The sequence below is a fragment of the Saccopteryx leptura genome, chromosome 1 (assembly GCF_036850995.1).
Source record: "Saccopteryx leptura isolate mSacLep1 chromosome 1, mSacLep1_pri_phased_curated, whole genome shotgun sequence".
NCBI classification, from domain to species: Eukaryota; Metazoa; Chordata; class Mammalia; order Chiroptera; family Emballonuridae; genus Saccopteryx; species Saccopteryx leptura.
In genome coordinates, this window is record NC_089503.1 from 149396744 (window position 1) to 149409375 (window position 12632).

The 12632-nt window shown below is 43.6% G+C and overlaps 1 protein-coding gene across 1 annotated transcript in view; it reads right to left on the bottom strand.

The window, feature by feature from the left end:
- Positions 1 to 479: 479 nt before the first annotated feature.
- Positions 480 to 12632, bottom strand: part of MAP3K1 (mitogen-activated protein kinase kinase kinase 1) — an 82584-nt gene continuing 70431 nt past the window's right edge. Inside the window, exons 16-20 of the mRNA XM_066377618.1 lie at positions 11868 to 12030; positions 6991 to 7122; positions 5314 to 5456; positions 4483 to 4614; positions 480 to 3132 (exon numbers count right to left, since the gene is read on the bottom strand). Coding sequence (XP_066233715.1) covers positions 2983 to 3132; positions 4483 to 4614; positions 5314 to 5456; positions 6991 to 7122; positions 11868 to 12030 — 720 coding nt within the window. The 3' untranslated portion in view covers positions 480 to 2982. The remainder of the gene's footprint in view (positions 3133 to 4482; positions 4615 to 5313; positions 5457 to 6990; positions 7123 to 11867; positions 12031 to 12632) is intronic.

Below are 12632 nucleotides of genomic sequence, written 5' to 3' on the forward strand. Positions count from 1 at the left end.
AAATAAGCACTGTGCTCCAAGCGTGCGGGACAGACAGTGGTGAAGTAATCATTTTCCCACAGTTTTACATATGAGGACAGGTTTTATGCTTTAAAAAAAATGCCTTATTATATCCAGAGGGTTGTGTGACTAGAATCAGTTGAATGTGACTGCTGTCTGGGCACTGTGGTATAATTAAGGGGGCATATGTGGCACAAAGGAGGTCAGGAGGAACGCAGGAATGTTCCAGGCTGAGGGAGGGAGGAGACGGAATCGCTCAGGCAGCTCCCATCTTGCTGCCTTTAAGGACCCAGCAGGGCAGCTGCAGACCTGAGTGGGTTTCAGGGTTGAGGGAAGCTGCGAGTCCTGGGGGGTGTTCTTACCTCCTTGCTGTAAGTTTGAGATTATTTCAAAGGAAGTCAGAGGAATCACCTTTGTTCAAAAACTTTATTTACTATAAAGACAAAACACCAAAATAGGTACAAATACTATAAAATTGGTTCAATGGGGTAAAAATTTTAATTAAAATATCTTGATATATTTAAAATAACAATGGATACATTTAAGCCAAATTTTCTTAACCCAGAGATTATTATTATTATTATTATTATTATTTTGTAACATTTGCTTACACAGTAAGGTGCTAATAGTAGTTAGCCCTTAAGCCCTGGAAGTCTTAGGAATCATAGTCACACAGCAAATATAATTTCATTGTGAAAGTGAACTTTGGTAGAAAGAAAAATCTATAGGACACCTGAGGTAGTAGAAATTGGAATAAACAGCAGTAGACGTTATTTACAACTCGAGTACCAAATAACATTAAGAACACAAAAATAATTACACAATACAATTTTCAGTCCAGCTTTGATCCAAAGAAAATAAGAATATTACACATCACATTTGCATTGGAAAAAAAAAACGTAACACACACACAAAACAAAACACCACAATTACCAGCAAGCTGAGGGGAACTGCAAACAAACTCAAACAAATGGATTCGACTTCTAGAGGCTTGTTTGAGTTTGAAATGTGGTGGGCACGGTGATCTACAGAGTAATACTGATTAGCTGAGGTTCCTCAGTGTGTACAGTTTACATTTCCGTCAGACACAGAGTTGATCTGACCAGTGGTCTTCCAGTACATATATGGCAAGAGTGCATCCTTAAAGCTTGCACATGAGAGACTCAGAAACAATCCTATTAGAACGGTGAAAAGTCTTAAGTCGTCAAATGAGAGAGGAAAGAAGCAAGAAAGTCAAGTACAAACACATGTAGAACTACCAAACTTCACATTTTGGTACTAATTTTTTTTAACTCTTCAAATATTGCCAATCTTCCAAAAAAAAAAAAAAAAAAAAAAAAAGCAAAGGAATGTAAAATTTCACTAAGAAACACATTCACATTTTTTATTTTTAAAAACTGCCTTTTAGAAATTATATGCCATCTATCCCCTGTAAACTTGTTAACGTATTTTACTTCCAATTTGTGTTGTACATTTAAAATGTACTCTCGATAGCTTATTTAAGTTTATCCTGAGTCTTTGCGAATAACCAATTCTGTTTCATCCTGCAACAGTTCGGCTGGCGTCTGAAGAGTTATAACCGAACATCTCAACAAGCTGTTTAAATACTGAGTCAGCACTCGGTTCAAAGACTCACAGAGAGAAAGGAGGCTAGAGCCACCGTTTTCCTTTGGGAGTCCACGTTTCCAAACTCAGCTAAGTGGAAAACCCTAGATAATGGTGCAGAATCCAGTGAGTTAGTATGAACAAGGAAATTCAGTTCCTTACTTTTCTTCATGAAAACCTTTTCCAAATGCAAAGCCAACTTATTGTTTAAAAAAACGCCCTAACTCACTGGTGCTGAGTAATGAAGTGAATTTCCTCTCATTATGCCCCACCCGGGAAGGGGAAGGGGAAGGGGAAGGGGAAGGGAAACTGCACTTCCAGCTTCCATTAGCTGGACGGAAAGCAAGTGCTGCTGAGTTCAACCTACATGGTGTGAAGCTTCCTACAGACCGAGCTGATGCGTTAGACACTCAGAACAGACTTCAAGGTCACCTTGATCTTGGTCGTGAGCTGCACAACAGAGAACAGTTGCTTTTCACTTAATTTTACATTTAACCTGCCGGAGAGGAGCAGTGACCGACTCAATGAAGGTAGTAGGAGATTCCAATTTTAAAAACAAACAAAATTCTGTGTTAAAAAAAACTTCTTGCTGTAGCAAGATATTCAATAAACTCTAGTTCACACCTATTTGGGTTTTGTTTGTTTGTTTTTCTGGTTTGAAAAGATCACCTTTCCCTGAATATGAAACAAAAATGAAGGTGAAATGAAAATATAGAACCATAATTTCCAAAAAAACGAAATGAATGGGCCAACAGTAAAATGCACAATGAACCACAATTGCCCAGGCTTTAAAAAAAAAAAAAAAAAGGTCAACCGTGGGTCATAAAGAAGTTACCAACTTTAAAAAATATATCTATTTACTGCTACACATAGCACATTCTGACCTAAAAAGAGGCAGATACTGATTTGTATAGCCAGTGACGAAACAAAACAAAACAAAAAAAACACATGGAACTGCAGAACCCCCTGCTTGTGGATCATGGATCATGGTAGGAAATACAAGAATAGCTGAAAACAGTAAAAACAGATCCTGAGCCCCTCAGCTGCTAATAGTGCTGAAAAAGTGCTCCAAAGACAAGAATGATATGATGCTTCTGTTTACAGTCATGCAAACGTCATTGCTTTCCTGTTTGCCAGGGCCAGTTCCCTGAAAGGCACGGTTTGCAGTCTCTGCACAGGCTATGGGCTCTGCAGACTAAGCTTAGGTACAGACCATGATTTGTCAATCACATACTTAGGTAAGGGCTCCCCACGAGGCTGGTTCATAGCTGTTTGGGGGAGGGGGCAGGAAGCTAGCAGGTGGGTTGGTGTGGTTCCCACAAAAGTCGTCTCTCGTTTGAGCGTCCTGTCTCCATTCCAGGTCATTGGTATCAGCAGCTACCACGTCGTGCGGAAGACTGGGTGCTTCAGTAGCTCTCTCGACGGAGGTCTGTCCTGAGGTTGAAGTTCTAAACAGCGAAGAGCCACGTCTCGTAAACCGGGAGATAGGTGTGACGGGATCGACGGAGCAGTAGTTGCACTCGCAATCTGCAGGGGGAGGGAGGAGAGCAGAGCTGAGGCTTTCCACACAGAGGTGCCTGAGTCCAGGCTTCATGACCCCCCCACACACACACACAACTGTGCCCGGGGACCAAGCAGGAGGGAGCGGCCTCTGACAAGGAGGCCAGGCAGAAGCTCACCTACTGGAGGGTAGGTTTCTTGTAAGAATCCTCCGAATGTTAACGTTTTAGATTATGATCAAACACACCCTGATCAGAGGGACCCACTCTGTTCCTTACTGTCTCAAACAAACCAGGCTGTGTGCCTCCACAGGATGAGATGGGTAAGACACCCACTCAGGTGAGTCTGGCATGCTGCATGCCTCATGGTCCCTGTCCAGGGTCGTCTCTACCTGCTGCTTCCCTGCATGTTTCCTACTTTTTCAGGACAGGGAGATGTTTAGAGTGAGCAAGACTAAACCCCGCCAGTCAGCTGAATACATGGAAACCCAACGGCACAGAGGCTTCGAGGGGTGGAGAAAGTTCTAAGTGTCAGGAGGACTAGGAGAAGCTGCGGCAGGTGACAGGTCAGCGTGCGTGCCGAGGGCTCTGCTCAGGCCAGCGCCTATTCTGTCTGTCCTCATGACAACCCACCACGTAGGTGCTGTGTGTGTGAGACCCATTTTATACACACACACACACACACACACACACACACACACACAATGGGTGGGTGCTGTGTGAGACCCATTTTATACACACACACACACACACACACACACACACACACACACACACACACACACAATGGGTGGATAGAATAAGCAATTCCCTAGTCACATGGCTATGCCAGGATGGAGCCAGGCTTTGAAAGCAGGTGTATGTGACTCCAAAGCCTCAGCATTCCCCCAGCCCACTTGTGACTCACAGGCTAGATCTGACCCTCTGTGTTACTCTTTGGTGGAGGGTATGAGGATGGATTTGACTTGTCGGAAAGGCAGGACGGGCAGGATCTGACAACTGACTTTGTATGAGTTGTTAAAATACAGAGAGTAGTGAACTGGAGTTTAAAGAATGTGTGGGTTGTGTATTGTATGTGAAGAACTTCAAGTTTGTTCAATGTGAAACTCTGATATGTAGATTGACGTACATACTGCAGCCAGGAGCAGTGATTTAGTATCTGCTTAGTGCTCACAGCAACTTTATAGAGCAGGTTGCTGGGTAGAGACCTGACCGTACAGCGACCAACACTCCCGCCACAGAGAGTCCTGGAGTAGTATACATACACGTTTATTTAAAGAAAAACAGGCCTTCATCTTAGATTGATGGATAAGGAGAATCCATGAGTATCTGCTTCCTGCCAATTCTATCAGAAAGAAATGACTTATCTCATAATTACCTTAAATATCAAAGCAAGATGATTGGAGTGTTTTTCTGCATTCCAGGGAGGTTTAGCACAGGCCATTTCTATAATAGCACAGCCGACACTCCATACATCACAGCTCCTGCCGTACTGCTGGCCTCTCAGGACCTGAAAGAGGGCAGAGAGTTACTGTGGAAATATGACTGACTGAAAAAACAAAGCCACTGTAATTATGGATTCTAGTTTTTTACTTCAGAGGAAAACAGGTACAAACAATAATTCTGTGGACTACCTGATGTCTCATTTATTACATTACTGATAAGCTTATGTGGCACAAAAGTATTCTGAAGAACTGTGAGATTCTGACCAGTCACATGAAATGACAGAACCTCAGAGCTGCTCCACTGCATTCAGTGAACTGCAGGGAGAGAGGACAGCCTAGAGTCGCTGCGCGTGAAGGAACGTGAGGGGACCGGACACGATGGAAGAGGCTGAGGTCAGCACAGTGCACCTCGCTCCTCCTCTACTAGTAACACCCGCTTCTGCGTGCGCCTCTTGAGTATTTAAAATTGCCATTGCGTGTTACCTTTGAGTGAACTACAACTATTGTGAATTGCTCCACAAGTCATTGTTACAAACAGCCTTTAAGCAACTCTATTAAAACTTATCTTTCAAAGCTGTTTTCAGACAGAGAGGGAAAAGGCAGGGCTGAAAGGTCTGATACGAGGGATACCATAAAATCTTTTTAGGGCCACAGGCTTCTCCCTGGCAACAACACGCTGGGTAACCCTGCAGAGTGACTGGGTCTCATGCTGTCACATCAGCTCCCACGAGTTTCCCCCCATCACACGCAGAGCTGCCGCTCACCTCAGGGGCCATAAACGCAATGGTCCCTAGTAACTGTCCCTGAAACTCTCCTGCCCCAGTTCCTTTGGATGCCAGCCTGGCTGCCGCTCCAAAATCGGCAATTCTCAGTCTCTGACCTGTGCTGTCAATCAGCAGATTGGCACCTGTCAAACAAAAACAGCAAGTGATCATGCATGTTAAAAACAAAAGGACAGGGGGCCCAAGTTCTTCTGATTGAGCCCTTCCCCTGCCCCCCTCCCTCCACATTAGGACAGGCCCTGGCTGATTAGCTCAGTTGGTTAGAGCATTGTCCCAATACACCAAGGCTGTGAGTTTGATTCCCGGTCAGGCACATGTGAGAAGTGACTAATGAATGCACAACTAAGTAGAACAACAAATATATGCTTCTCTCTCCTCCTCTCCCCCCCTTCCTCTCTGTCTCCCTAAAATCAATTTTTAAAAAAAGGGACAGGTTACAAATTAATAAAATACTGCTGTTACTGACACAGGACAGTGACAGGAGGAGGAAGTGAACTCCAGTCTGAGGTTCAGGGGAACTGCTGTCCCTCTCAGTTCACTTCATTACTGCTGGAGGGACACAGTCTACTGCGTCAAATAAACCCCAAAGCCTCAGAGCGAGAGTCTGATTAAGGAGGTGATGGCAGAGATTTAGGGACACTTTTAAATAAGTGTGGGAAACCTTTCACAGGGTGAGCCACAACAAAATTCCTTCTTCTAAGTTCAAATCTGAGCGCAGTTTACCTTTAAAAAAAAGTTCTTAAAACAAACATTTTGACCTAGACTAATTCAAACTACTGTAATTTCATAATTGTGGTTTAATAAAAAATTGTCATTAAATTACTTGAATTCTAGATAAAGACATTTGTGGCCCTGGCTGGTTGGTTCAGTAGTAAAGCGTAGGCCTGGCGTGCAGGAGTCCCGGGTTTGATTCCCGGCCACGGCACACAGGAGAAGCGCCCATCTGCTTCTCCACCCCTCCCCTCTCCTTCCTCTCTGTCTCTCTCTTCCCCTCCCAAGGCTCCATTGGAGCAAAGTTGGCCCAGGTGCTGAGGATGGCTCTGTGGCCTCTGCCTCAGGCGCTAGAATGGCTCTGGATGCAACAGAGTGACGCCCCAGATGGGCCGAGTTTCCAGGGCATTGCTCTGTCACGACCAGAGCCACTCTAGCGCCTGGGGCAGAGGCCAAGGAGCCATCCTCAGCACCTGGGCCATCTTTTGCTCCAATGGAACCTTGGCTGCAGGAGGGGAAGAGAGAGACAGAGAGGAAGGAGAGGGGGAGGGGTGGAGAAGCAGATGGGCACCTCTCCTGTGTGCCCTGGCCAGGAATCAAACCCGGGACTTCCGCACGCCAGGCCGACGCTCTACCACCGAGCCAACTGGCCATGGCCTATCACAGTTATTCTAAGAAAACCAGAAGAGGAACTTATGGACAGGTCTATACTTGGTATGTAAATGTATAAAATTGGCAACAAGTGTGTAAAAAAGTCACAGCCTCTCTGAGAAAGTCAGATTATGTGACCCCAAAGGTTCCTTCTCATAGTTCTAGTGATGTGATTTAATCAGAGGAAATAATCCTACAGTTGATTTCAAGTGGGACTACCAACAAAGGTCCCCATTTTAAAATTCCACATTTGTTTCCTCCTTATTGCTAGGAAATAGTAATGAGAAGAATTCCCACCTTTGACATCTCTGTGAATGATCTGGTTTTCATGGAGATAGGACAGACCACGAAGCAACTGTTCCGTGTAGTTAATAACCACTGACTCCTTGAAGGCTCCATATTTACTGAGCAAATGAGCCACAGATCCCCCTACAAGGCAGACACAAAATAGTAATGATTATCATAAACTTAAGCCAGAATTAAGTTATTTATTACACTTGGGTTACACAGGTTGCTGTTTATGAGCTCACATTCACATGTGACATGTTCATTTATACTCTATCAGAAATGAAACTAACTTAAAAACTACTCTATTAAAATAATTTCAAAACCTGCCAATTAGGAGACATTTTCATGGAACCTTCATAAACTAAGTTTTTGAGAAGGTCAAGATTCAGAAAGCTTTAAAAGTTAACAATTTTGTATGGAATTATGTATTTCTGAAATGTACAATTCACTTCTCTTTTTGGCCAAGCTTTGCAAAATGCCCTTCTTAATGACTTAAGTGAACGGTGCTAACGTGCCATTTAGCAGAAGGTAGAGAGAATGGGAGGAGCTGGAAGACCGCAAGTTGGACTGGCTATCCTATTTACTAGCTTTGACCTGGGGCAAGTCACAGACTCAGTGAAAATGAACCTCACCGTAACAATCAGCCCAACCCACAAATGAAAGAGATAAGCAATCTTCATTGAAAAAATTCAAAACAATGGTTATAAAGATGCTCAATGAACTCAGAAGAATGGATGAACCAATCAGAACTGAAAAAAAAACCAGACTAAAAGGAATCAACAGCAGTTTAGAGGATGCAGAAGAGAGAATTAGTGATGGAGGACGAGGTAATGGGAATCACTCAATTGGAGTATAGGAGACTTCTGGGACAAAATCAAGCATTTTAGCATTCACATCATAGGAGTCCCAGAAGGAGAAGAAAGAAAGGGACAATTTACTTGAAGAAATAATGACTATGAACTTTCCTAACCTGATAAAGGAAACAGACATCTAAGTCCAGGAAATACAGAAAGTTCCGAACAAGATGAACCCCAAGAGACCCACCAAGACACATCATAATCAAAATGCCAAAAGTTAAAGACAAAGAATCCTAACAGCAGCTGATTTCACACATGGGAACCCCCACAAGGCTATCAGCTAATTTTTTGGCAGAAACTTTGCAGGACGGAGGGGAAGGGGGGTGGGGGAGATGGCATAATACAGGGTGGGGGCAAAAGTAGGTTTATAGTTGTGAGTATGTGAAACAGAGTTCATTCTATTCTTGTATTATTATTGTATTCTTTTCCATATAGATAACTGTAAACCTACATTTACCCCACCCTGTATAGTCAAAGTAAAAAAAAAAAGGAAATACCTATATCCAAGAATACTCAACCCAGCAAGCTTATTGTTCAGAACTGAAGGAGAAGAGAGACAAAGAGGTTTTTTTGTTTGTTTTTTTGTGACAGAGAGAGAGTCAGAGAGAGGGACAGATAAGGACAGATAGGAAGGGAGATGAGAAGCATCATTTCTTTGTATGGCACCTTAATTGTTCATTGACTTCTTTCTCCTATGTGCCTTGACCGAAGGGCTACAGCAGTCTGAGCGACCCCTTGCTCAAGCCAGTGACCTTAGGGCTCAAACCAGCCAGTGACCTTGGGCTTCAAGCCAGTGATCTTTGAGCTCAAGCCAGTGATCCATGGGGTCATGTCTATGATCCCACCCTCAAACCAGCGACCCCGTGCTCCAGCTGGTGAGCCCACGCTCAAGCTGGTGACCTCGAGGTTTTACACCTGGGTCTTCTGCATCCCAGTCCGACACTCTATCCACTGTGCCACTACTTGGTCAGGCGTGACATCAGTCTTACCAGTATTTTTCTGAATATGTCTCCTCAGGAAAGGGCAACAAAAGAAAAAATAAACAAATGGTATTACATCCAAAAAAGCTTTTGCACAGCAAAGGAAACCATCAAAAAAACAAAAGCACACCTACTGAATGGGAGAAGACAAGTCACAAAATGATTCATCTGATAAGAGGTTAAAATCTAAAATATAGGGTGGGTCAAAAGTATGTTTACAGTTCTTTTAGAAAATATAATACAGCCTGACCAGGTGGTGGCGCAGTGGATAGAGCGTCGGACTGGGATGCGGAAGGATCCAGGTTTGAGACCCTGAGCTCGCCAGCTTGAGCGCGGGCTCATCTGGCTTGAGCGAAGAGCTCACCAGCTTGGACCCAAGGTCGCTGGCTCCAGTAGGGGGTTACTCGGTCTGCTGAAGGCCCACGGTCAAGGCACATGTGAGAAAGCAATCAATGAACAACTAAGAAGTCACAATGAGCAACGAGAAACTGATGATTGATGCTTCTCATCTCTCTCCGTTCCTGTCTGTCTGTCCCTGTCTATCTCTGCCTCTGTAAAAAAAAAAAGAAAAAAATACAATACAATAATTAATAAGAATATAAGAACAAACTGTTTTGCATACTCACAACTATAAACCTACTTTTGCCCCACTTTGTATAGAAAGAACTCAGATCTCCACATCAAAAAACAAACAAAAACCACAAATAATCCAATTAAAAATGAGCAGGTGACCTGAAATTTCTTCAAAGAGGACATACAGATGCCAACAGACATAAGAAAAGATGCTCAATGTCAATAATCATCTCATCAGAGAAATGCAAATTAAAACCACAGTGAGATATCACCTCACTCCTGTCAGAATGACTATCATCAATAAATCAACAAACAACAGTGGTGGGCCAGGATGAGGAGAGATGGGTACCCTCCTGCACTGCTGATGGGAATGCAGACTTGTGCAGCCACTGTGGAAAATAGTATGGAGGTTCCTCAAAAAATAAAAATGACTATCATCAATAAATCAACAACAACAGTGGTGGGCCAGGATGAGGAGAGATGGGTACCCTCCTGCACTGCTGATGGGAATGCAGACTTGTGCAGCCACTGTGGAAAATAGTATGGAGGTTCCTCAAAAAATAAAAATAAAACTACACATGATCTAGCAATGCCACTCCTGGGTATTTATCTGAAGAAAAAAAACCCCCACAAATTTGAAAAGATATATGCCCCTCTCTGTTCACTGCAGCATTATTTACAACAGCCAAGATGTGGAAGCAACCTCGTCCAACAACAGATGAGTGGATAAAGATGTGCCGTTTTGCCATTGGTGACAATGTGGGTGAACCTAGTGGGCGTTACGCTCAGTGAAGTGAGTCAGAAAGACAAACACCATAGGATTTCCTTTACACGTGGAATCTAAAGAATAAAACAAACAAAACCAAAGAGAACAGACTCACAAAGAACAAACTAACGGTTGTCAGAGGAGAGGGAGGTGATAGGAGGTAGGGAATAGGTGAAGGGGAATAGGACGTATAAACTTCCAATTACAAAGTAAATATGTCACAGCGATGTAATGTATAGGATTGGGACAACAGTTAGTATCTTAATAACTGTACAGTGACAGTTATACCTTACAATGCAATATTCACTATGTTTAATTACTATATTGTACACCTATAAACATACTGTATGTCAACTATACTTCAACTAAACAGAACTGATTTGTAAATAGATATACACCCTTCAAAAACAGTCTAAGATGTTAAACCAAGCACTTATCTATTTAGTACATCCTCACTCATTTCTTTTATTGTATACACTGAATAATACAACATAAAATGCAACCTTTGTTGAAGCAGATGACAAAGTCCAGTTTTATGCTTCAGTGCTCTTTGCCTATAATAAAATTTTCACATAATATCTTTATTTTATTTTTATGTTGTTATGGTGAAACATCTCTTAAACCTGTCTAATTAATAAAGGCTATCTGGAAAAATATGGATCTTACACCTACCCAGGCTTAAAAAAAATTATTCCTATAAGACAGCTCTACACAATCATTTTATTTTATTTATTTATTTATTTATTTATTTTTTTCATTTTTCTGAAGCTGGAAACGGGGAGAGACAGTCAGACAGACTCCCGCATGCGCCCGACCGGGATCCACCCGGCACGCCCACCAGGGGCGACGCTCTGCCCACCAGGGGGCGATGCTCTGCCCATCCTGGGCGTCGCCATGTTGCGACCAGAGCCACTCCAGCGCCTGAGGCAGAGGCCACAGAGCCATCCCCAGCGCCCGGGCCATCTTTGCTCTAATGGAGCCTTGGCTGTGGGAGGGGAAGAGAGAGACAGAGAGGAAAGCGCGGCGGAGGGGTGGAGAAGCAAATGGGCGCTTCTCCTGTGTGCCCTGGCCGGGAATCGAACCCGGGTCCTCCGCACGCTAGGCCGACGCTCCACCGCTGAGCCAACCGGCCAGGGCTTTATTTATTTTTTTTACAGAGACAGAGAGAGAGTCAGACAGAGAGGGAGGGACAGATAGGAACAGACAGCCAGGAACGGAGAGAGATGAGAAGCATCAATTAGTTTTTCGTTGCGACACTTTAGTTGTTCATTGATTGCTTTCTCATATGTGCCTTGACCGTGGGCCTTCAGCAGACTAAGTAACCCCTTAAGCCGGCCACCTTGGGTCCAAGCTGGTGAGGTTTACTCAAACCAGATGAGCCCGCGCTCAAGCTGGCGACCTTGGGGTCTCGAACCTGGGTACTCGGCATCCCAGTCTGATGCCCTATCCACTGCGCCACTGCCTGGTCAGGCTCTACACAATCATTTTAAATGAAACACTAAAAAGGTTTAAAAGGCAGAAGTAACGGATGCTTTATGTTGAATTGGAATATAACACAAAGTATTTACAGTTCATCCTACCACGTTAGAGGTGATTTGCTTTCAAAAATTCAAACTATTAATAACAAGTGTTCACTAAAAGGATTTTCTTAAATAGTAAGCAAAAGGTTACATCCATTCATTGTTTTTGTAACTAAACGCACGCACGCACCTGCCATCCACTCGATGAACAGGTTGTAGTTGCTCTTCTCGCACGTGGCCCCCAGCATCCGGATGATGTTTGGGTGGTTCAGGTGGCTCATCATTCTTATCTCTTCCCTCAGAGCTTCCACGACTTCCTCTTGCTCAGACGACGTGTTTCTGACGTATGTCACCTGTTTCAGCAAACACCGTTACAAAGTTTTGCACTTTGATGAGTTTCTGTCTACAGTTTTAAATGGACAAATCCAAATTAGCTTACATAGTCATAGCAGATGGCATTTACGCTTGTGGGCGCAATGTAGCTACTTACTAAAATGAGAATCTAGCTTTAGAAGCAGTGAACTATTAGGAACATGACAATAAATAAATAAGCAAATAAATAAATAGATAGGTAGGACACAGGCAATTCTCTAAAACTGTCTGAAGAGTAACATGTCCCATTATAGAAAGTGAACAGATGTCCCCAGAGGGTCCTCGTAAAAGCAACATGGGGCCACGCCTCCCCTGAGCACAAAACACACCCGCAGGAAACAACACAGCCTGCAGGAGGCCCATTGTGAAGTGCATCTTCATGGTTTTTTTTTTTTGTTTTTTTTAATGTGTCTTGACCACGGGCCTTCAGCAGACCGAGTAACCCCTTGCTTGAGCCAGCTACATTGGGCTCAAGCTGGTGAGCTTTTGCTCAAACCAGATGAGCCCTCGCTCAAGCTGGCGACCTCGGGGTCTCGAACCTAGGTCTTCCACATCCCAGTCCGATGCTCTATCCACTGCGCCA